This window comes from Kogia breviceps, chromosome 1 (genome assembly GCF_026419965.1).
Source record: "Kogia breviceps isolate mKogBre1 chromosome 1, mKogBre1 haplotype 1, whole genome shotgun sequence".
NCBI lineage: Eukaryota > Metazoa > Chordata > Mammalia > Artiodactyla > Physeteridae > Kogia > Kogia breviceps.
The window spans coordinates 36,915,136-36,939,899 of record NC_081310.1 but is presented as its reverse complement, the minus strand read 5'-3'; the positions used below and the strand labels follow the sequence as shown (position 1 = coordinate 36,939,899).

Below are 24,764 nucleotides of genomic sequence, written 5' to 3'. Positions count from 1 at the left end.
CCTCAGTCTTTGAAAAAGAAGGTTGATAAATAAATTAATGGTGCGGAGAAAGGGGCATGTTGACATATGTAAAACCAATAGACAACATTTTTCCTACAGTGCTGTTAATTAGACAAGATTTGAATTCTGTTAAATATCTGTTAAAATATGTACTAAAATATTTACCTCTGCCCTTCTCTCTCTGTACTATAAAATTGCATTTTTTTTCTTTTTTTTTTTTTTTTTTTTTTGTGGTAGACGGGTCACTCACTGTCGTGGCCTCTCCCATTGTGGAGCACAGGCTCCGGACGGGCAGGGTCAGTGGCCATGGCTCACGGGCCCAGCTGCTCTGCGGCATGTGGGATCTTCCCGGACCGGGGCACGAACACGTTTCACCTGAATTGGCAGGCGGACTCTCAACCACTTGCGCCACCAGGGAAGCCCCTAAAATTGCATTTCTTTATCCATTGCCTCAGGATATTATTATTTGTTTTGTTTTTTTTTTCTAGACTCCTTGTAATCAAGGAGGAAGGAGAGTGAAGTCTGTGGGAAAACCCTCCACAAGCTCAGGAGTGGATTAGGAGATGGGAGCAGAGGACCAAGAGGAGACTGGGATGTGCATTGGGAGTTTTGAAAGAGAGCAGGAACAGTGGCAGAGGTGGGAAGCAGTGAAGGGATAAGGGAGAGAAGGAAGTCCAGAAAAGAGACACTAAGGAGGAAGACTAAGGGATTGGGATGGGAGGGGCAGGAAAGGAGGCAAAGGGGGTTAGAAAGAAGTAAGAGAGAAAAGGGCCATCTGGGTAGACGTTAGTCGTGGCGATTCAAGATATGCTTCTCTTCACTTGATGTCTTCCTATGTCAATAAGAACTTTCAAAAACTAGTGCTGACTCATTAAGTAGGGAGACTTTGGTAGCTAGATGTGTCCAAGCAGAGAAGAATGGTGTTGTTGGCCAGTGAGATCCTTGCACTGAAAAGTTGGATTAGAAGGCTTTAAGTTCCGGCCCACTCCAGCTCCAAGCTTCCTGAACGCAGCCTTTTATAACTGTGGTGTGTGTGTACGTGTGTGTGTGTGTGTGTGTGTGTGTGTGTGTGTTCCTTTTTCAAGTAAGAGGAAACTGAACACTGGAGATAAAAGATAAAGTTTGCTTTTTTGCTCACTTCACTGTTACACCCAGAATCAATCCTGGCTTTTCTTTGCTTTTTAACTAGTTTAAAATAAAGATTGTTGAGTTTTGTCAGCAATTTTTTTTGCCCCCAGTTGGATGAAATATCAAGCTTTATGGTGATCAGGAAACAAATAATTTATTTAAGAAACAAAGCAGTCTTAACCAACTGACTTCAGAAAAAAATCTCCAATCACAGTAAGTTGAAAGGACTTGGACTTACTTTGATATATTGAAAGATTCAGAGCTTTTTCTCAGCTTGTTAAAAGCAGAGTGTAGAATACAGGGCCTTGGAGGAATAAGACCTCCGCTTTTCAAAGAGCAGTTGTCAATTTGTTGTCACTTTTTGTTTAACTTTATCTATAATGGAAGTGGGGGCACAGAGAACATGAAAGTATAACATTTTAGCCATTTAATATTGACTGCTTCCTGTCGACTTGGACAGAGCATTCTTGTTCATTCACTAATATTCACAGTAACTCATTTCTCTTTGTGGTGAGTATAGAGGAAATCCCTAATTCTGTAGATGTGCATAGAAGGAAAGGTGGGTGGCACCAGAACTGGCCTGCTCAGATGGAAATCTTCCATGAAATGGATCACAGTTACACCCCTCCCCCCAACCCTGTAGTGGTATAGACCAATGGTGTAGACCATTGGAATGGCAGGTATCACATTGGATTATACTTCATTGTCCATCCTCCACAATCCAGACCCACGGACTGCCAGTCTAAGGGCCTTAAGGACAGAGTTAATTTAGCACTTTTCTATGTATGGGAAGATGCAACCTTTACGTTGTGAATTTCTCCTGAGTTGACACTCTCTTCAATTCTATGAAGGCTGAGAGAGGTGAGGAATTGCAGAAGGAAAGTTTGAAGCTAGCAGAGGGTTAATTCATGAACTTTAAGGAAAGATGTCTCCATAACAGAGAAGTGCAAAGTGAAGCAGCAGGTGCTGATGTAGAAGCTCCAAGAAGTTACCAGTAGTTCTAGCCAAGATAATAAATGAAGGTGGCTACATGAAACAACAGATTTTCAGTGTAGACAAAATAGCCTTCTATTGGAAGAAGATGCCAACTAGGACTTTCACAACTAGAAAGAGGAGAAGTCAGTGTCTGACTTCAAAGGTTCAAAAGATAGGCTGACTCTCTTGTTAGGGGCAGCCAGTGACTTTAAGTTGAAGCCAATGCTTATTTATTGTTTCAAAAATCCTAGGGCCCTTAAGAATTACATTAAATTTACTCTGCTCTGTAAATGGAACAACAAGGTCTGGATGACAGCACACCTGTTTACAACATGGTTTACTGAATATTCTTAGCCTACTTTGAGGGGTTCAAGACTTCAGTGGAGGAAGTAACTGCAGGTGTGATGGAAATAACAAGAAAACTAGAATTGGAAGTAGAGCCTGAAGATACATCTAAATTACTGCAGTGATCAAACTTGAACAGATGAGGAGTTGCTTTATATGAATGAGCAAAGAAAGTGGTTTCTTGAGGTGGAATATACTCGTGGTGAAGAGGTTGTGAAGACTATAGAAATGACAACAGAGGATTGAGAATATTACATAAACTTAATTGATTAAGCCACAGCAGGGTTTGAGAGGATTGACTCCAATTTTGAAAGAAGTTGTACTGTAGGTAAAAGGCTATCAAACAGCATTGCCATTGCATGCTACAGAGAAATCTTTCATGAAAGGAAGAATCAATTGATATGATAAACTTCACTGTTGTCTTATTTTAAGAAATTGCTGCAGCTACCCCATCCTTCAGCAACCACCACCCTAATCTGCCAGCAGCCATCAACATCAAGGCAACACCCTCCACCAGCAAAAATATTAACTCACTGAAGGCTCAGATGATGATTAGCATTTTTAGCAATGAAATATTTTTAATTAAGATGTATACATTGTTTTTTTTAGACATAATGCTGTTGTACACTTAATAGACTTCACTATAGTGTAAACATAACTTTTATAAGTACTGGGAAAGCAAAAAATTTGTGACTCACTTTATTGTGATACTCGCTTTATTGTAGTGGTCTGGAACCAAACCTGCAATATCTCTGAGGTATGCCTGTATAGTGTCTGTCATTCCAAAGTTCCTGCCAGTTTCTTCTATTACCTCTATACTTAGAGCTCTCCTTTATAGCAGTTTGTGTTTTCCTGTGTGTGTCTTGGGCTTTGATTTCCTTAATGAATCTAATTTACAGTAAATCTTCAAATTTTTTCATCTATACATGGTACCTTTTAGTTGTCAAACACTATTATAGAATTATCATTATCATTATTATAAGATTTCTGTTCTTCATTTCTAAGAATTTTGTATAATATCAGGCGTAGGTTCTTGTGCTCCGTTAAAATGTTGATTCAAACTTGAATTTTTGTTCTCTGTCCTGGTATTTAGAAAAGATGTCCTCTCTACTACATTGTTATCCTCTTTGATAGCTAATTTTGATCTCATAGTATTTAATTTTTTGCATGTTCGATTTTACAAATAAATGTGCTTCTGTGATGGGAATCCATGGGAAAGTGTATAAATAATGCTGTATATTTATACAGCATTATAAAAAAAATCACCATTTTGATTTTTTAACCCTTACCATTTTTTCCCTTTATTATTTATTCATCACTCATTCAGCAAATATTTATTGACCATGTCTGCCAGGCACTATGGATCTAGGCAAGATTCTAAAACTCAAAGAGCTCAATTTAGTGAAAGAGACCAAAAGGTAGAACACGAATGCATGATCAGATAATGAATTTACATGTCCTTGAAAGGGAAAGAAGCCTTTAGGTTGCTCTCGAAATAATTTTTATTCCTGGTCTGATTAAATAGTGAAATTCCTAAAAGAGGGACACCCTTAAGTACCACTGGGAGAACTCTAGTAGGCATTAAAAAAAACAGACTGTGTAGCTGAAGATTCATCTTTCAATTCAAGGCATGCTGAGGTGAATAGAGGACTTTTGCAGTAGTTGTAAGGATTTTGAAGAAGAAAATTGAGAAATTCTGTTCCCTGTTGAGGTTAAGGCCATTGCAGATCCCTGCACTCCTTTTGCATGGAGTAGACCTTAAATAAATATCTGCAAAATGACTGCAGTACCTTGGTTTGCTAGGTAGTGCATCATTAAACAATCGGAAAAAAAAATAGTTTTTTCTTAAGTGTTTCATTTTTGTATCTGGGTAACACTGACCTCATAGAATGTGTTGGGAAGATTCTCCCTCTCTTCAATTTTCTGGAAGATTTCTAATAGAATTGATATTATGTATTTTTCAAATGATGTCACCTAAACCTGGAGTTTCCTCTGTGGGAAGGTTTTAAACCAAAAACTCATTTTCTTTAATTGATATAAGGGTATATTCAGTTTACCTGTTTCTTCTCCAGTGAGGTTTAGTAATTTTATTTTCCAAAATTTGTTCATTTTATCTACACTGGTTAATTTCAATTTGCTCATAATATTCCCTTTAATATGCTTTTATTTTCTGTGACTTTATAGAGGTATCTTTAATTCGTGTCTTCATTCTTTTTACATATATGTATAGCTAAAAGTTTTCAATTTTATTGATCTTCCAAAAAAGACTTTGATTTCACTGATTTTTTTGTGTGTTTTTCAATTTTCTCTTTAATTCTGCTCTTTATTATTTCCATTTCTCTATTTTGAGTTTAACCTGCTCTTTTTTCTTTCTACATTCTTAAGGTAGAAACAGATTGTTTAAGACCTTACTTATTTTCCAAAATATGTATTTAGTGCTATATATTTCCCTGCTGCATTTCCTTTGGCTGTATCTCACATGTTTTGATGTATTGTGTTTTTATTTTCTTTCAGTTTAATTTTTTTTCTAATTCTCTTTTTGCTTTCTTTTTTGGGGGGGACATCTACAGCAGTGTGTATTTGTTTATGTAACATCTTTATTGGAGTATAATTGTTTTACTTTGTTGTGTTAGTTGCTGCTGTATAACAAAGTGAATCAGCTATACGTATACATATATCCCCATATCCCATCCTATGTCTCCCTCCCACCATCCCTGTCACACCCCTCTAGGTGGTCACAAAGCAATGAGCTGATCTCTCTGTGCTATGCGGCTGCTTCCCACTAGCTATCTGTTTTATATTTGGTAGTGTATATATGTCAATGCCACTCTCTCACTTCGTCCCAGCTTAACATTCCCCCTCACTGTCTCCTCAAATCCATTCTCTATGTCTGATCTTTATTCCTATCCTGCCACTAGGTTCTTCAGAACCATTTTCTTAGTTTTCCAGATTCCATATGTATGCATTAGCGTACAGTATTTGTTTCTCTTTCTTACTTTTCACTCTATATGACAGACTTTACGTCCATCCACCTCACTACAAATAACTCAATTTTGTTTCTTTTTATGGCTGAGTAATATTCCATTGTATATATGTGCCACATCTTCTTTATCAAATCATCTGTCGATGGACATTTAGGTTGCTTCCATGACCTGGACATTTAGGTTGCTTCCATATCCTGACTACTGTAAATAGTGTTGCAGTGAGCATTGTGGTACATGACTCTTTTTGAATTATCGTTTTCTCAGGGTTATATGCCCAGTAGTGGCATTTCTGGGTCATATGGTAGTTCTATTTTTAGATTTTTAAGGAACCTCCATACTGTTCTCCATAGTGGCTGTATAAATTTACATTCCTACCAACAGTGCAAGAGGATTCCCTTTTCTCCACACCCTCTCCAGCATCTATTGTTTGTAGATTTTTTTGATGGCCATTCTGACTGGTGTGATGTGATACCTCATTGTAGTTTTGATTTGCATTTCTCTAGTGATTAGTGATGTTGAGCATGCTTTCATATGTTTGTTGGCAATCTGTATATTTTCTTTGGAGAAATGTCTATTTTAGTCTTCTGCCCATTTTTGGATTGGGTTGTTTTTTTGGATTTGAACTGCATGAGCTGCTTGTATATTTTGGAGATTAATCCCTGTCAGTTGCTTCATTTGCAAATAAGTTCTCCCATTCTGGGGGTTGTCCTTTCACCTTGTTTATGGTTTCCTTTGCTATGCAAAAGCTTTTAAGTTTCATTAGGTCCCATTTGTTTAGTTTTGTTTTTATTTCCCTTTCTCTAGGAGGAGGGTCAAAAAGGATCTTGCTGTGATTTATGTCATAGAGTGTTCTGCCTGTGTTTTCCTCTAACAGTTTTATGGTGTATGACCTTACATTTAGGTCTTTAATCCACTTTGAGTTTATTTTTGTGTATGGTGTTAGGGAGTGTTCTAATTTCATTCTTTTACATGTAACTCTCCAGTTTTCCCAACACCACTTATTAAAGGGGCTGTTCTTTCTCCATTGTATATCCTTGCCTCCTTTATCAAAGGTAAGGTGACCATATGTGCGTGGGTTTATCTCTGGGCTTTCTGTCCTGTTCCGTTGATTATATTTCTGTTTTTGTGCCAGTACCATACTGTCTTGATTACTGTAGCTTGGTATTATAGTGTGAAGTCAGGAAGCTTGATTCCTCCAGCTCTGTTTCTCTTTCTCAAGATTTCTTTGGCTATTCGGAATCTGTTGTGTTTCCGTACAAACTGTACAATTTTTTGTTCTACTTCGGTGAAAAATCCTATTGGTAGTTTGATAGGGATTGTGTTGAATCTGTAGGTTGGTTTGGGTATTATAGTGATTTTCACAATGTTAATTCTTCCATACTAAGAACATGGTATATGTCTCCATCTGTTTGTATCATCTTTAATTTCTTTCATCAGTGACTTATAGTTTTCTGCATACAGGTCTTTTGTCTCCTTAGGTAGGTTTATTCCTTGGTGTTTTATTCTTTTTGTTGCAATGGTAAATGGGAATGTTTCCTTAGTTTCTCTTTCAGATTTTTCATCATTAGTGTATAGGAATGCCAGAGATTTCTTTGCATTAATTTTGTATCCTGCTACCTTACCAAATTCATTGATTAGCTCTAGTAGCTTTCTGATAGCATCTTTAGGATTCTCTATGTATAGTATCATGTCATCTGCAAACAGTGACAGTTTTACTTCTTTTCCGATTTGGATTCCTATTATTTCTTTTTCTTCTCTGATTGCTGTGGCTAAAACTTCCAAAACTATGTTGAATAATAGTGGTAAGAGTAGGCAACCTTGTCTTGTTCCTGATCTTAGTGGAAATGGTTTCAGTTTTTCACCATTGAGAACAGTGTTGGCTGTGGGTTTGTCATGTATGGCCTTTATTAGGTTGAGGTAAGTTCTCTCTATGCCCACATTCTGGAGAATTTTTATCATACATGAAAGGCGAATTTTGTTGAAAGCTTATTCTGCATCTATCGAGATGATCATATGGTTTTTATCATTCAGTTTGTTAATATGGTATATCACATTGATTGATTTGCATACCTTGAAGAATCCTTGCATTCCTGGGATAGACTCCACTTGATCATGGTGTATGATCCTTTTATTGTTATGCTGGATTGTGTTTGTTAGTATTTTCTTGAGGATTTTTGCATCTATGTTCACCAGTGATATTGGCCTGTAGTTTTCTTTCTTTGTGACATCTTTGTCTGATTTTGGTATCAGGGTGATGGTGTCCTCATTGAATGAGTTTGGGAGTGTTCCTCCCTCTGCTGTATTTTGGAAGAGTTTGAGAAAGATAGGTGTTAGCTCTCCTCTAAATGTTTGACAGAATTCTCCTGTGAATCCATCTGGTCCTGGGCTTTTGTTTGTTGTAAGATTTTTAATCACAGTTCCAATTTCATTGCTTGTGATTGTTCTGATTATATTTTCTATTTCCTCCTGGTTCAGTCTTGGAAGGTTGTACTTTTCTAAGAATTTTTCCATTTCTTCCAGGTTGTTCATTTTATTGTCATATAGTAGCTTGTAGTAGTCTCTCATGATCATTTGTATTTCTGCAGTGTCAGTTGTTACTTCTTTTGGATTTCTAATTCTATTGATTCGAGTCTTCTCCCTTTTTCTCTTGATGAGTCTGTGTAATGGTTTATCAATTTTATTTATCTTCTCAAAGAACCAGCTTTTAGTTTTATTGATCTTTGCTATCATTTCCTTCATTCTTTTTCATTTATTTCTGATCTGATCTTTATGACTTCTTTCCTTCTGCTAACTTTGGGGCTCTTTTGGTTCTTCTTTCTTTGATTGTTTTAGCTGTAAGGTTAGGTTGTTTATTTGAGACGTTTCTCGTTTCTTGAGGTAGGATTGTATTGCTATAAACGTCCCTCTAGAAATGCTTTTGCTGCATCCCATAGGTTTTGGGCTGTTGTGTTTTCATTGTCATTTGTTTCTAGGTATTTTTTGATTTCTTCAGTGATCTCTTGGGGATTTAGTAGCATATTGTTTAGCATCCATGAGTTTGTATTTTTTACAGATTTATTCCTGGAATTGATATCTAGTCCCATAGCGTTGTTGTTAGAAAAGATATTTGATACCATTTCAGTTTCTTAAATATACCACAGCTTGATTTTTGACCCTAGATATGTTCTATCCTGGAGAATCTTCCATGAGCACTTGAGAAGAAAGTGTATTCTGGTTTTTTTGGATGGAATGCCCTATAAATATCAATTAAGTCCATCTTGTTTAATGTGTCATTTAAACCTTGTATTTCCTTATTTATTTTCATTTTGGATGATCTGTCTATTGGTGAAAGTGGGGTGTTAAAGTCCCCTACTTTTTTTGTGTTATTGTCAGTTTCCCCTTTTATAGCTGTTAGCCTTTGCCTTATGTATTGAGGTGCTTCTATGTTGGGTGCATAAATATTCAAAATTCTTATATCTTCTTCCTGGATTCATCCCTTGATCATTATGTAGTGGCCTTTGTCTCTTGTAAAAATCTTTATTTTAAAGTCTATTTTGTCATATATGAGAATTGCTACTCCATCTTTCTTTTGATTTCCATTTGTGTGGAATTTCCTTTTCCATCCCCTCACTTTCAGTCTCTGTGTGTCCCTAGGTCTGAAATAGGTCTCTTGTAGACAGCATAGATATGAGTCTTGTTTGTGTATCCATTCAGCCAGTCTATGTCTTTTAACTGGAGTATTTAATCCATTTACATTTAAGGTAGTTATCAATATGTGTGTTCCTATTACCATTTTTTTAATTGTTTTGGTTTTGTTATTTTAGGTATTTTTGTTCTCTTGTTTTTCTTGCCTAGAGAAGTTCCTTTAGCATTTGTTGTAAAGCTGGTTTGGTGGTGCTGGATTCTCTTAGCTTTGGCTTGTCTGCAAAGGTTTTAATTTTGCCATCAAATGTGAATGCAATCCTTGCTGGGTAATCCTGGTTGTAGGTTTTTCCCTTTCATCACTGTAAATATGTCCTGCCACTCCCTTCTGGCTTGCAGTGTTCTGCTGAAAGATCAGATATTAACCTTACGGAGATTCCCTTGTATGTTATTTGTTGCTTTTCCCTTGCTGCTTTCACTATTTTTTCTTTGTATTTGATTTTTGATAATTTGATTAATATATGTCTTGGCATATTTCTCCTTGGATTTATCCTGTATGGGACTCTCTGCACTTCTTGGATTTTAATGACTTTTTTCTTTTGCATATTAGGGAAGTTTTCAACTATAATGTCTTCAAATATTTTCTTAGTCCCTTTCTTTTTCTCTTCTTCATCTGGAACCCCTGTAATTTGAATGTTGGTGTGTTTAATGTTGTCCCAGAAGTCTTTGACAGTGCCCTCAATTCTTTTCATTCTTTTTTCTTTATTCTGGTCTGCGGTAGTTATTTCCACTATTTTATCTTCCAGGTCACTTATCTGTTCTCCCTCAGTTATTCTGCTATTGATTCCTTCTTGAGAATTTTTAATTTCATGTATTGTATTGTTCATCATTGTTTCTTTGCTCCTTATTTCCTCTAAGCCCTTTTTAAACATTTCTTGTATTTTCTCCATTCTATTTCCATGATTTTAGATCAACTTTACCATCATTATTCTGAATTCTTTTTCAGGTAGACTGCCTATTTCCTCTTCATTTGTTTGGTCTGGTGGGTTTTTACCTTGCTCCTTCATCTGCTGCGTATTTCTCTGTCTTCTAATTTTGCTTAACTTACTGTGTTTGGGGTCTCCTTTTCACAGGCTGCAATTCGTAGTTCCCATTGTTTTTGGTGTCTGCCCCCAGTGGGTATGGTTGGTTCAGTGGGATGTGTAGGCTTCCTGGTGGAGGGGACTTGTGCCTCTGTTCTGGTGGATGAGGCTGGATCTTTTCTTTCTGGTGGGCAGGATCCCATACGGTAGTGTGTTTGGCAGTTTCTGTGAACTTAGTATGATTTTAGGCAGCCTCTCTGCTAATGCGTGGGGTTTTGTCCTTGCTAGTTGTTTGGCTTGGGGTGTCCATCACTGGAGCTTGCTGGTCATTGAGTGGAGATGGGTCTTAGAATTGAGGTGGAGATATCTGGTTGAGCTCTCAGTGATTGATATTACGTGGGGCCAGGAGGTCTCTGGTGGACCAGTGCAGTAAATTTGGCTCTCCCTCTCAGAGGCTCAGGCCTTTCACCCAGCTGGGGCACCAAGACCCTGTCAGCCACATGGCTCAGAAAAACAGGGAGAAAAGAAAGAAAGAAAGAGAAGAAAATAGAATAAAATTATTAAAATAAAAAATTTAAGAAATATATTATTAAAATTAAAAAGTAATAAAGAAGAGATCCACCAAATCAATAAGCAAATCCACCAATGATAACAAGTAGAAAAACTAAACTAATATAACCATATAAATAAGAAACTAGTCAGTCACATACAACAAACCCCAATCTACAGTTGCTCCCAAAGTCCACCACATCAGTTTTGAGATGTTGTCTATTCAGGTGTTCCACAGATGCAGGGTACATCAAGTTTATTGTGGAGATATTTTAAAAAAATAAATAAATTTATTTGGCTGTGTTGGGTCTTGATTTCTGTGCGAGGGCTTTCTCTAGTTGCTCAAGAGGGGGCCAGTCTTCATCACGGTGTGCAGGCCTCTCCCTGTCGCGGCCTCTCTTGTTGCTGAGCATAGGCTCCAGACTCACAGGCTCAGTAGCTGTAGCTCATGGGCCCAGTTGCTCTGTGGCATGTGGGATCTTCCCAGACCAGGGCTTGAACCCGTGTCCCCTGCATTGGCAGGCAGATTCTCAACCACTGTGCCACCAGGGAAGCCATATTGTGGAGATTTAATCCACTACTTCTGAGGCTGCATGGAGAAATTTCCCTTTCTCTTCTTTGTCTGTCAGCTGTGGATGTGGCCCCACCTCTGCATGTAGGTCACCCTCTGGCCTCTGTTCTTCGCCCAGATAGAATGGCGTTAAAGGAGCAGCTGATTAGGGCACTCTGGCTCACTCAGGCTGGTGGGAGGGAGGGGTATGGAAAGCGGGACAAGCCTGTGGTGTCAGAGGCTGGCGTGATGTTGCAACAGCCTGAGGCATGCCGTGTGTTCTCCCAGGGAAGTTGTCCCTGGATTATGGGACCCTGGCAGTGGCAGGCTGCACAGGCTCCCAGGAGGGAAGGTGTGGATAGTGACCTGTGCTTGCACATAGGATTCTTGGTGGCTGTAGCAGCAGCCTTAGCGTTTCATACCAGTCTCTGGTGTCAGCGCTGATAGCTGTGGCTCACGCCTGTCTCTCGAGCTCATTTAGGTGCTGCTCTGAATCTCCTGTCCTCGCGCACCCCAAAACAATGGTCTCTTGCCTTTTACGCATGTCCAGACTTAATCCCAGAGTCCCTCCTGGCTAGCTGTGGTGCACTAAACCCCGTCAGGCTGTGTTCACACAGCTAACCCCAGTCCTCTCCCTGTGGTCTGACCTCCAAAGCCCGAGCCTCAGCTCCCAGCCCCCACCCACCCCAGCAGGTGAGCAGACAAGCCTCTCAGGCTGGTGAGTGCTGGTCGGCACTGAACCTCTGTGCTGGAATCTCTCCTCTTTGCCCTCCACACCCCTGTTGCTGTGCTCTCCTCTGAGCCTCCAAAGCTTCCCCCGCCACCCCCCCACTGTCTCCACAAGTGAAGGGGCATCCTAGTGTGTGGAAACTTTTCCTTCTTCACAGCTCCCTCCCAGACTGCAGGTCCCATCCCTCTTCTTTTGTCTCAGTTTTTTCTTTTGCCCTACTAAGGTATGTGGTGAGTTCCTTGCCATTTTGGGAAGTCAGGTCTTCTGCCAGCATTCAGTAGGTGTTTTGTAGGAGTTTTTCCACATGTACATGTATTTTTGATGTATTTGTGGGGAGGAAGGTGATCTCCACGTCTTACTCCTCCACCATGTTGACAGTCCTCTACCTTGGTTTCTTATTTGACACATAGACTACATAAAGTTTTTTTGTTTGTTTCCAAATATTTGAGGTTTTACAGATATTTTTCTGTTATTGATTTCTAATTTTATTAAATTTGGACAGAGAACATACTTTGAATGATTAAAATTTTTCTAATTTTATTGAGACTTGTTTTATAGCCCAGGATATGATCTATTTTGGTAAGTGTTCAACCTGCTGTCAAATAAAATATATATTCTGCTATGTTTTTGTGCATTGTTCTATAAATGTCAATTAGATCAAGTTGGTTGGTACTATTGTTCAAATCTTATATGTAGGGCTTCCCTGGTGGCGCAGTGGTTGAGAGTCCGCCTGCCGATGCAGGGGGCGCGGGTTCGTGCCCCGGTCCGGGAGGATCCCACGTGCCGTGGAGCGGCTGGGCCCGTGAGCCATGGCCGCTGGGCCTGCGCGTCCGGAGCCTGTGCTCCGCAACGGGAGAGTCCACAGCAGTGAGAGGCCCGTGTACCACAAAAAAAAAAAAAAAAAAAAAAAAACTTATATGTATATATTGATTTCCTGTCTACTTGTATCCATTAATGAGAGAAAGGTTTTGACATCATTAAGGAGTTGAAGATTTGTTTATTTCTCTAGTAACTTTTATTTTATGCCTTTGAAGATCTCTTATTAGATGTATAAAACCTTAGCATTGTAGTCTTCTTGATAAAGTTACCCCTTTACCACCATAAAATGACTCTGATTATTGCATCATCAACAATTTGGATAATTTTTTGTTATTATATTTCTGAAATATTTTTCTGTCCCTTCCTCTCTTTTAGATACTCCAAGAACAAATATATTAGGCTGCATGAGTTGTCTTATAGCTCACTGGTACTCTGTTCATTTTTCTTCTACTATTTTTTCGCAGTGTTTTCATAGAGCTTACTAAACTCTTCTTATGTTGTGTCTAATCTGCTATTAATCCCATCCAATGTATTTCTCAATTCTAGAATTTTGTTTTGTTTTATTTTAGTTTCCTTTTTTCAGAATATAACAGTGGCTAATATGGTCACATTTTCACCCTGGCTAAAAGATTCTATAGATGCATGGGTAATCCACTCAAATACAAGTTTTAAAGTAATAAACACATTTTGTCCAGTGGGTAGTTAGGCAGATTATGAAAGTTATCCAATGTAATATGTTTTTGTATGGGCAATATATTTGTGCTAGCCCAGTTTTCTCTTTTGAAAAACTATATGGTAGTAAGCTGTATACCATAGTAGTTAAAAGAGCATGGGCTGGAATTAAAATACCTAGATCTGAATTCTGGCTCTCCAAGTAACCTCAGTACTTTAATTTTTTATCATTGAATTGTGAACATTAAATGAGATAATATGTTTAGCTGTTCAGTTAGTTCCTCATAAATAGTAAATTTTAAAGAAATGACTGGATTTTTTCTCATATACTTTAATATAATTCATTGAGCAGAAACTGATTTAGAAAATTCATTGATATTTAGATATGGCTTGTTGTGCCTGAGTTTTGTCATATTTTCAAGCATACATTATAAAATATAGATTATAAACTTTGAGTTTATTACTAGGGGATGAAATGTGCATCTTCATCTTATCATGAAATGTTATCTTTAAAATATTTTTATATTTTTAATTGACATATAATATTATATTATTTTCAGGTATACAACATAATGATTCAGTACTTGTATATATTAGAAAATGATCACCAAGGTAAATCTGCTTAGAACCTGACACCATACATAGTTACAAATTTTTCTTTCTTGTGATGAGAACTTTTAATATCTACTCTCTTAGCAATTTTAAAATATGCAGTACAGTATTGTTAACTGTAGTCATCATGCTGTACATTACATCCCCATGGCTTACTTATTTTGTAACTGGATGTTTGTACCTTTTGACCTCTGTCACCCATTTTGCCCACGCTCTGCTCCCCACCTCTGAAAACCACCAGTCTATTCTGTGTATGTATTAGCTTGGTTTTGTTTTGTTTCTGATTCCACATATAAGTACAATTATATAGTATTTGTCTTTCTCTGTCTGACTTATTTCACTTAACATAATGTGCTCCAGGTCATTCATGTTGTCAGAAATGGCAAAATTTCATTCTTTCTTATGGCTGAAATATATGTATATTTTCCTTATCCCTTCATGTTTTGATGGACCCTTAGGTTGTAAATAATGCTGCAATGAATATGGGGGTTGCATATATCTTTTTGAGTTAGTGTTTTCTTTTTCTTCAGATAAATACTCAGACGTGGAACTGCTGGATTGTATGGCAGGGTTTTTTTTTTTTTTTTTTTTTTTTTTTTGAGAAATCTCCATACTGTTTTCATAGTGGCTGTACCAATTTACATTCCCATCAACAGTACCCAAGGGTTCCCTTTTCTCCACATCCTTAGCAACACTTGCTATTTCCTGTCTTTCTGATACTTGCCATTTTAACAGTTGTGACATGATATCCTATTATGGTTTTGACTTGCATTTCCCTGATGATTAGTGATGCTGAGCATCTTTTGATGTATCTATTGGCCATCTGTATGTCTTCTTTAAGAAAATGTCTTTTCAGATCTTATGCTCATCTTTTTAATCAAATTGCTCTTTCTTTTGTGTTGTATAAGTTCTTACATATATTTTGGAGATTAACCTCTTATCAGATATATGATTTGCAAGTATTTTCTCCTATTCAGTAGATTGCCTTTCTATTTTGTTGATGGTTTTCTTTCTTGTTCAGAAGCTTAGTTTGATGCAGTCCCACTTGTTTATTTTTGCTTTTGTTGTCTTTGTTTTTGGTGTCAGATCCAAAAATCATTACCAAGACTGATGTCAAGGAGCTTACCACCTATGTTTCCTTCTAAGGATTTCATGGTTTCAGGTCTTATGTTCAACTCTTTAATCCATTTTGAGTTAATATTTGTGTATGGTGTAAGATAGTAGTCCAGTTTCATTCTTTTACATATGGCTGCCCAACTTTCCCAAAATATTTATTAAAGAGACTGTCCTATCCCCCTTGTGTATTCTTGGCTCCTTTGTTGTATGTTAATTGACCATATACATGTGGATTTATTTCTGGACTCTGTGTACTGGTCCATTGAGCTATGTGTCTGTTTTTATGTCAGTATATACTGTTTTGATTAATACAGCTTTGTAAGATAGTTTGAAATCAGGGAGCATAATGCTTCCATCTTTGTTCTTCTTTCTCAAGGTTATTTTGACTCTTCGGGGTCTTTTGTGTTTCCTTACATATTTTAGGTTTGTTTGTTCTGCTTCTGTGAAAAATGCCATTGCAATTTTGATAGAGATTACATTCAGTCTGTAGATTGCTTTGGGTGGTATGGACATTTTAAACAATATTCACTCTTCCATTCCATGAGCAGAGAATATCTTTCCAATTTTTTTGTGTCTTCCTCAATTCCTTTCATTAATGTCTTATGCAGTATACCTCATTTTATTGTGCTTTACTTTGTTGTGCTTTGCAGATATTGTTTATTACATATTAAAGATTTGTGACAAGTTGGTCAGTGCTGTTTCTCCAACAGCATATACTTACTTGCCTTTTGTTACATTTTGGTAATTCTTGTAACATTTCAAACTTTATATTGCTATTATATTTGTTATGATGATCTGTGATCTTTAATGTTACTATTGTAAGAAGATTATGACTCACTAATCAATCACCTTACTGGAGAGCTCAGATGATTATTAGAATTTTTAGCAATAAAGCATTTTAGTTAATGTATGTACATTTTTTAGATATTATGCTATTGTACACGTAATAGACTATAATTATCTGTAAGCATAATTTTAATATGCACTGGGAAACCAAAAAAATGTGTGATTTGCTTTATTGTGATATTCACTTTATTGCAGTGGGCTGGAACTAAACTCACAATATCTCTGAGGTATGCCTGTGGTTTTCAGTTTACAGATTTATCATCTCCTTGATTAATATTGTTCCTAGGTATTTTATTCTTTTTAAGGCAATAGTAAATGTGATTGTTTTCTTAATTTCTCTATTTAATAGTTTGTTATTAGTGTATAGAGACACAGTAGGTTTTTGTATATTGATTTTGTATCCTGCAACTTTACTGAATTTGCTTGTTAATTCTAACAGGGTTGTTTTGGTGGAATCTTCAGAGTTTCTATATATAATATCTTGCCATCTGAAAATAGTGAGAGTTTCAATTTTTCCTTTCTAACTTGTATGCCTCTATTTTTTTCTCACCTAAGTGCACTGACTAGGACTTTCAATACTATGTCGAATAAGTTTGGTGAGATTTGGCATCGTTATTTTGTTCCTGATCTTAGAGAAAAAGATTTCAGCTTTTCACCATTGAGTATGTTAGCTGTGGGCTTGTCAGGTATGGCCTTTATTATATTAAGTTATGTTCCTTCTGTATCCACTTTGCTGAGAGTTTTTATTATAAATTGATGTTGAATTTTGTTATGTGATGTTTTTGCATCTATTGAGATGATCATATGATTTTTTTCTTCATTTTGTTAATGTGGCATATCACATTGACTTGCAGATGCTGACCCATCCTTGCATCCCTAGAATGAGTTCCATTTAATTATGGTGTATGATCTTTTAATGTATTGTTTTGTTTTTAAACTTTTAATTTTATATTGGAGAATAGTCGATTAACAATGTTGTGATAGTTTCAGGTGCACAGCAAAGCAACTCAGCCATAGATAAACATGTATACATTCTCCCCCAAACTCCCTTCCCATCCAGGCTGCACATAACATTGAGCAGAGTGCTATACAGTAGGTCCTTATTGGTTATCCATTTTAAATATAACATTGTGCTATACAGTAGGTCCTTGTTGGTTATCCATTTTAAATATAGCAGTGTGTACATTAATATATTGTTGAATTTTGTTTGCTGATGTTTTGTTGAGGATTTTTGAATCTACATTCATCAGGGATTTTGGCCTATAATTTTCTTTTCTTGTGGTGTCCTTGTCTGATTCTCGTATTAGAGTAATGCTGGCCTTGTAAAATGAGTATGGAAGTGTTCCTTCCTCTTCTGTTTTTTGGTTTGAGAAGGATTCATATTCTTCTTTGAATATTTGGCATAATTTACCAGTGAAGCTGTCTGGTCCTGGACTTTTGTTTGTTGGGAGGTTTTTGGTTAGTAGTCAATCGCCTTACTAGTAATTAGTCTATTCACATTTTCTATTTTTCATGATTCAGTGTTACAAGTTTCCATTGCTTCTAGTTTGTCCAATTTGTTGGTGTATAATTGTTCATGTTAGTCTTATGATCCTTTGTTTTTCTGTGGTGTTAGTTGTAATGTCTCCTCTTTCGTTTCTGATTTTATTTATTTGAACTTTCTCTCTTTTTTTTTTCAGTGAGTATAGCTAAAGGTTTCTAAATTTTGTTTATCTTTTCAAAGAACCAACTCTTATTTTCATTGATCTTTACTATTATCTTTTAAATCTCTATTTCATTTATCAGTATTTCTGCTTTGACCTTTGTTATTTCGTTCCTTCTACTAACTTTGAGTTCGTTTGTTCTTTTTCTAGTTTCTCGAGGTGTAAAGTTAAGTTGTGTATTTTTGTTTCTTGAGTTGTTTATTGCCATGAACTTCCCTCTTACAAATGCTTTTGCTTCATTCCATAATCTTTGGTATGTTGTATTTCCATTTTCATTTATCTCAAGGTATTTTAAAATTTCTCTTCTGATTTCTCCATTGACCCATTGGTTTTTGCATTCACTAGTGTGTTTTTTAATCTACAAATATTTTTGAATTTTCCATTTTTCTTGTTATTGATTTTTAATTTCATACCATCATGCTCAGAAAAGATGTGTGATATGATTTCCATCTTCTTAAATTTATTAGGACTCGTTTTGTGGCATAACATATGATCTATCCTGGAGAATGTTTCATGTGCACTTGATATTTTTCCACTCTGGTTGTTGGGAACACCAAGTCTTCCTGGACCCATGTTGGATTAGGGATTGTTCCACCTGCTCCTTTCAAGTGATTCTTTTCTAGTCCTCAGGTAGTTTCCTTAAACACAAGGAGACCTTGAAGATTTCCACAACTCCTTCTATGTGGAGATCTCCTCTTGTTAGTACTCTGTCCTGTGGACTCTAGCTGATTTGGCCTTTCTAAAACCCCAACTTTGTCTCCTCAACTTAGAGAGATTGAGTATTTCCAGTGTTCTCCTTTTTGTGCCATGGTGTGGAAGCTCATTCAGTATGTTCTGATACTCAGTTGGGCACTCTGAGCTGGTGATATACATTTGGGAGTTATTGGTATATATAGCCAGTGAAGACCTGGAAGTAAAATACCTCAGGAAGGGGTTACAGAGGGAAAAGAGAAAAATCCTAAGCTAGAACCCTAAGGAGCAACAAAATATATGTGGAGAGTTAAGTGATAATTCTTCTAAAGTGATTTTCAAAGCAAAGCCCTTAAGTACATAGAGTTTAGAGTTTCTGATACTGTTCCAGAGTATCAGTATGGCCATTACTTAGGAGTTGACAAGTCATTAGTTAAGATGACTTTGGATCTTCTGAGTATCCTGTTTTCTGGGCACATATCTAGGCACTCAGGATAGGAACACATCTAGAATCATAGGAAAGTCCTACAGACTCAAGAATGCCTTGTGTCCACAGCTTAGAGTCAAGTGTCCAATCTTCATTTCTATACTAATGGACCACCATGAGAATTTGTGAGCCAAAAACTAATTAAAATAACCATAGCTAAGTAGAAAATGAAGTCAAGAAAAGAAAAAGAAGGAAAAATTTGGATCTAGAGACTTGAGGTTTTGAGACCTAAATTAAATCCCTGGACTGTCTCCAACCAACTGGTTGGGTCACCTTGGACAGCTCAGTAACTAAACATTTTTGACTTAGTTTGCACATCTTTCACATGGAGAATAATTGTACCAGAACTTCCAGCTTTGTGGGCATTAAAATCTACATACATAAAAGTGGTTATTTTTAAGACTTTGCCATGATCTTGTTCAAAAAAACTATTCATGGTAAATAAATGAAAAATAATATGAATAATTGTAATTTATGGTTAATTTTTGCATATTTACATTTTGCCTCTAGGTAAAAATTCCTTTTAAGACCTTGTCAAATGGTATATAAGCCCCAAGTTGGAAACATAATATTTCTAATTTTAAAATTTAATATTCTTTCCTCATTTAGAGGTTATACACCTCTTTTCTGTATTGAGATAAAATGTATTTGATAAGGATATGGTATTCAAATATTTTCAAAGTTAGCATAATTAGATTTATTTCTTGACCAAGCAAATAATTCTTTCCAAAATTGTTTCAGTGTAAAGTACAGTGAAAAGAACTGATTGACTGACTCTAATAGTAGCATTTCAAATATTGTTTTCTTTTAATAGGTTGAGTCATCAGTGAAGTTTAGGTTGTAATCATGTTTATGGGTTCTCTTTGAAACTTTGCTTCCCTTGATTCAATTCAATACAAACAGAAAAGTGTGTTTCAAATCAATTCCTGAATGATCTGAAATGATCTGTTAAAGATTTGAAAATGAACAAATCTCTTAGTAACCTGGAGTTTGGTCTCATTTATGAGACTCTTATGCTGTTGTTTGAACAGAATCTTTCACTTTTGATGAGTTGGGAAAAAAATGAGACTAAAGAAATTAGTGGTATGATCTCTCATTGTTATAGTACATTGTTTCAAGGAGACGTTTGAAAATGAATATCAGAGTCTGAATTTCTCTTGTCAAACTAAAATTAAAATAAAAAATAAAATGAAAATAGTTTATTCATTTTAATAGAAGTTGATAATATAGAATTAAATCAATAGAAGCAAATAGAAATTTGTGAGGTTATTACATCAAAGTTCTTCAATAGCACACATATTAACTAAAATTCTTATTTACTGTTTTATCATAAAAATCAGAATAGAGGGAAAGGAATCAATGTTGTTATAGAAGAAGCATTTAGTATTAACTTCAGTAGGATTCATTCATTGAGTACCCACTATGTATCTGACATGGTATATTCATGTAGCTCTCTCTAGGATTCTTTCTAAGAAAACATTTAATTATATTGTAGGTTAGAGGCTCTTCTGGACGGGATTAATGTCAGTATCATTACATTATTTCAAATCTCTCTAAAAGCTTTTTGTTTGTTTCTATTTATAATTTTTATAGAGAAATGGATAAGATGGGGGAAATGTTTAAACTTTTTTTTCTGTTGTAAAATGAGTGGCTTTGAAGGAAAGTTTTGTGAGTAAAGGAGACAATGATTTTTCATGCAATGAAATACTATACAACAGCTTAAAACTATGCTTTAAAAGAATATTTAATATGTTAAAACATGATTATGTGCAAAAAGTAGAATGTAAAACTATATATAGCATGCTATAAATATTATCAGATTGTTATATAGGTAGATGTGGTATAGGAAAGAACCAGAAGAAAATGTTAATGGCAGTTATGTCTGAGTGGGAATCTAGGTGATTTATTTTCTTTTTCATACTATATATTTTCTCAAAATAGTTAATAGCAGACATTTTCTGATTATACATGTAATGAGTATCATTAAATAAATAAAAAGTAAAGGGCAGAAGACAGTTTATTCCAAAATTTAAAAATATTTTTGTTTAAATAATTGTTTAAGCCCCTACAAAGAAAATAAATCACAAGATTTACATTTAGATTAATAGGGTGTATTTATCATGATCCCTTTAATGTTTGAAAATAAACTATTGCAGGCAGGTGAATTTGAAGGATGAACATGTATTAAGTAGCATTTAGTAGAGATGACACTTTGATACATCAAAGTTTGGCACCTAGACCAGAAGCATCAACATATCCTGGGAACTTGTTATAAATGCACACTTTTGGGCCCCACCCCAGGCCAGTTGATTTAGATGCATGCTTAAGTTTGAGAAATGCCGCTTTGGAGTTTTGGATTCTGAGACTGATATAGAACAATTTCTGAATTTTATCCTAGAAAACTTCCATCTCACGTTTCTTTTCTCTCTTTTTGTCTTATTTCTTCCTCTCCTTCTCTGTCTCTCTCAGCCTCTCTCTTACACATAATTGCATTTTTTGTTGTATGTTTTTTGTTTATTCATATTTTTACCTTGTTTCCCCAAAATATTTGAGACAGCTTACAAAGATGCATATACTACAATATACTAACAACAGCAAACACTCATTTAGTGCTATTTTTCAGGTACTGTTCTAAGTACTTTACATAAAGTATCTCATTTAATTTATTTTTTAATAACAGCCCCATAAAGGCAGTTGTTGTTATTTTTATTATGATGCCCATTTTACAGACAAGGAATCTAAAGCATAAAGACTAAATAACTGGGCTTCCTTGGTGGCGCAGTGGTTGAGAATCCGCCTGCCGATGCAGGAGACACGGGTTCGTGCCCTGATCCGGGAAGATCCCACATGCCGCGGAGCAACTAAGCCCGTGAGCCATGGCCGCTAGGCCTGCGTGTCCGGAGCCTGTGCTCCGCAACGGGAGAGGCCACAACAGTGAGAGGCCCGCATACCGCAAAAAAAAAAAAAAAAAAAAAAAAGACTAAATAACTTGCCCAAGTGCATACAACCAGTAAGTGGCAGAGTCCAGGCAGTCTTGTTTCAAAGTCTGAGCCTTCAACTAGTTTACTGTGCTGCTTCTTAAAGATAAAATTAGTGAAGAATTGGGGATGAATGTCAAGTAAAGGAGCAAGATTGCATAACCTATTCTGAAGAGTTTTACAGAGTTGGTAAGCATGACCCATGAATTGCCTCTTGTTCCCACAAAGAGTGAAAAAGAATGAGCTATAAGATTTACAATCACCAAAATGTGGAAATAAACCCATTTTCAGGAAGGTCACTGAGAGAAATACCTCTAGTTGCTCTCCATCCTGAGAAATATTCATTGTGATTTTCATTTCATTCATTCACTCTGTATTTGTTATACAATAACTATCTCTTGAGCACCTTCTGTTTGTTAGGCTCTTTGTTCATTGCTTGTGGATGGAAACAATAAAACAATCCATGCCTTAGAGAAACCCAGAGCCTAGGGTTAAAGAACAATGGTGTATCTTCCTTGGGCTTTCCCCCACTCCCTCTCTGAGTGTGCCAGTCGGAGAAGAGCATAATGACAGGCAAGAATGGACTTGGAATAAGTTCTACTATGAGAGAAGACCTGAGGGAGGATGAGAAAACACTAAAAGGAAACAACCATTTGATTTGTAGTGCCTGGTCACAGAGACAACATTATTTCCCGACTACGTCTTTCTCTGTAATCTGTAACCTGAGGCTGCCCCTAGACAAACTGGACTTTAGGAGGTTCCTTGATTCTTTGGAGACTATGTGGCTACAGGGATGAAGGGCAGGAGGGTGGTAGGAGGAGTCAAAGCCAGCTGGTTTTAACAAAGCTCTGAAATTTGTGTGTGTGTGTGCTTGCACACATGTGCACGCAAGTCTCTGTATGTATGTATCCCATCTCTAAGAAAGTGCTTTCTGGCTGCCTGGTCAAAGGTCACCCTTACCCCTTCTGAAAATAGTTCCTAGAAGCTGTACAAAGACTTAAAAATTCTTCTTTCTCCTCTCCTCCCCATCCAGATTTACCTAATAAATTGAAAGCAAGCAAAATTATTTGTCCCAGTGGTCATGGCTTTGCCTAGTTAACATGGCCTTATCTTATGCCACCTTTGACCGTGAACCCCTGGAGATAGGGATATCTTGAATTCCAACACTCGGGCCTAAAGATAAGGACATGATTTTCTTTGACCACCTGGAACTTGAGCTTGTGTTTCTAAGTGAAAACCATATCAGGAGTGTGAATGTTGGTTAAGATTTTATTCAGTGTTTTGAAATGAATGATGTTACCTAATGACCCATGATGCTGGGATCTGATAGATTTAATTTTCTGATCAAAGTGCAGAATTCATACGGACCACAAGGGCATCTTTCCTGAAGTCATCACGCCATAAATATCTTAGAGCAAGATGAGATGGGAAAAGCAAGAAGATAGAGAGTTTGAATGCAGTTTGCATAGAGTTTGGAAAATGGTGGTAATAACAGGGTACAGAGAATAATTATTGAGCCACCCTGTGTTTCATTTTTAATTTGCAATAATGGGTCTTGTAGTGATCTTTTCTGGACTACTTTTGATTAGAAAGAAGAGCAAATTCGTTTGGAAATCTTGATGCAGCACCTAAATTATTTAATAGATTCTAACATATTTGGCAGGAATTTGAAAGCTGTGTTGAGGAATAAGCATATAGGTCTTAGGCATTTCACCCAGAGAGCAGCCCTTCTCTGGCAGTGACAAAACTAATTATTCCCCAGAGGGTTTTGCCTGGAACTTAGAAAAGCTGCCGCATCTTGAGTTTCCTAAGCAAAAGGTGCTTTACTTACTTTTCTTTTTCTTCTTTCTCTCTTGCAGTCCCAGCAGAAGTGCATTGTGATCTTTGCACTGGTGTGCTGCTTTGCCATTCTCGTTGCATTGATATTTTCAGCCGTGGACATCATGGGAGAGGATGAGGATGGGCTCTCAGAAAAAAATTGTCAAAATAAATGTCGGTAAGAGGTAACAAACAAAACTTTAAAAATTCTCTTTTAGGGAGTGGGTGAGAAAGTCAAAGAGGGTCCTGGAGAGTGGAGAGAAAAATATCATAAACACACATGGTCACCCAACTGCCCACTGGGTTAAACATGACTCTCTGTCCACTGATGCTCTTACTTTTATTTAGACCAAGGGAATAAAAATGAGTAATGATTTAATTCACTTTATAGTTTGGGCATATTCTGTACAAAGGAGTGGTTGACAAAATGAAATTTTGTAACAATCTGCATCCTGGACACCTCTGTGTGTGAGGTTTTGATTTGTTCCATAATGAGCTTGGCAAAAATGAAGGCCCCAATGGACAAAGGACACCATGCTAGTTGTTATTTCAATTAGAAGTTGAACACACATCTCAGGAAAAATTCCCACTTAAAATTAAGGATTAAATAAATAAGCATGTTTATGAGAAGACACAGGTCTCCTCAGTCTGTCCCAATTTAGCACAAAGTTTATTTATAATCCAGAAATTACAACAACTTTACCATTATATTTCTGTATTTTTTTCTCTTCAAGTACATTAAATAACATGTCCCTAGGGTCACTTCTGACTGCAGAGCAGTCACAGCATGGTTTTATCCACATAAATCTCCTCATCCAACTCTTCCCTGAGCCCTACTTTATTTTTTGAGGTTGGTAGGAGAATGTAGAAAAGTACCAACAGGGGGCAGAGAAGTAAGAGGCTTCTTTTTATGTACATGTTGCTGCAAAGCCGAAGTGAGGCCATAAAATTACAATGGTTGTTATAAATTAGAGCTTATAATGAATTTTAAATGTTATTTTTCCCTTTGGAAAGCATTAGTCAACGTGCCCCTCTTTTCTAACTTAAAAGATCAACCAC

General features: G+C 36.6%; 1 protein-coding gene across 3 annotated transcripts in view; it reads left to right on the top strand.

Moving 5' to 3' along the window:
• PLD5 (phospholipase D family member 5) overlaps positions 1-24,764 on the top strand; it is a 497,278-nt gene that overhangs the window by 206,881 nt on the left and 265,633 nt on the right. For 2 of the 3 annotated variants that reach the window (XM_067044238.1, XM_067005919.1), the window contains exon 2: positions 23,747-23,883. In XM_067044238.1, the coding sequence (XP_066900339.1) occupies positions 23,747-23,883 (137 nt within the window). Of the gene's footprint in view, positions 1-23,746; positions 23,891-24,764 lie in introns of all 3 variants that reach the window. The other variant, XM_067006473.1, reaches the window with a different exon arrangement.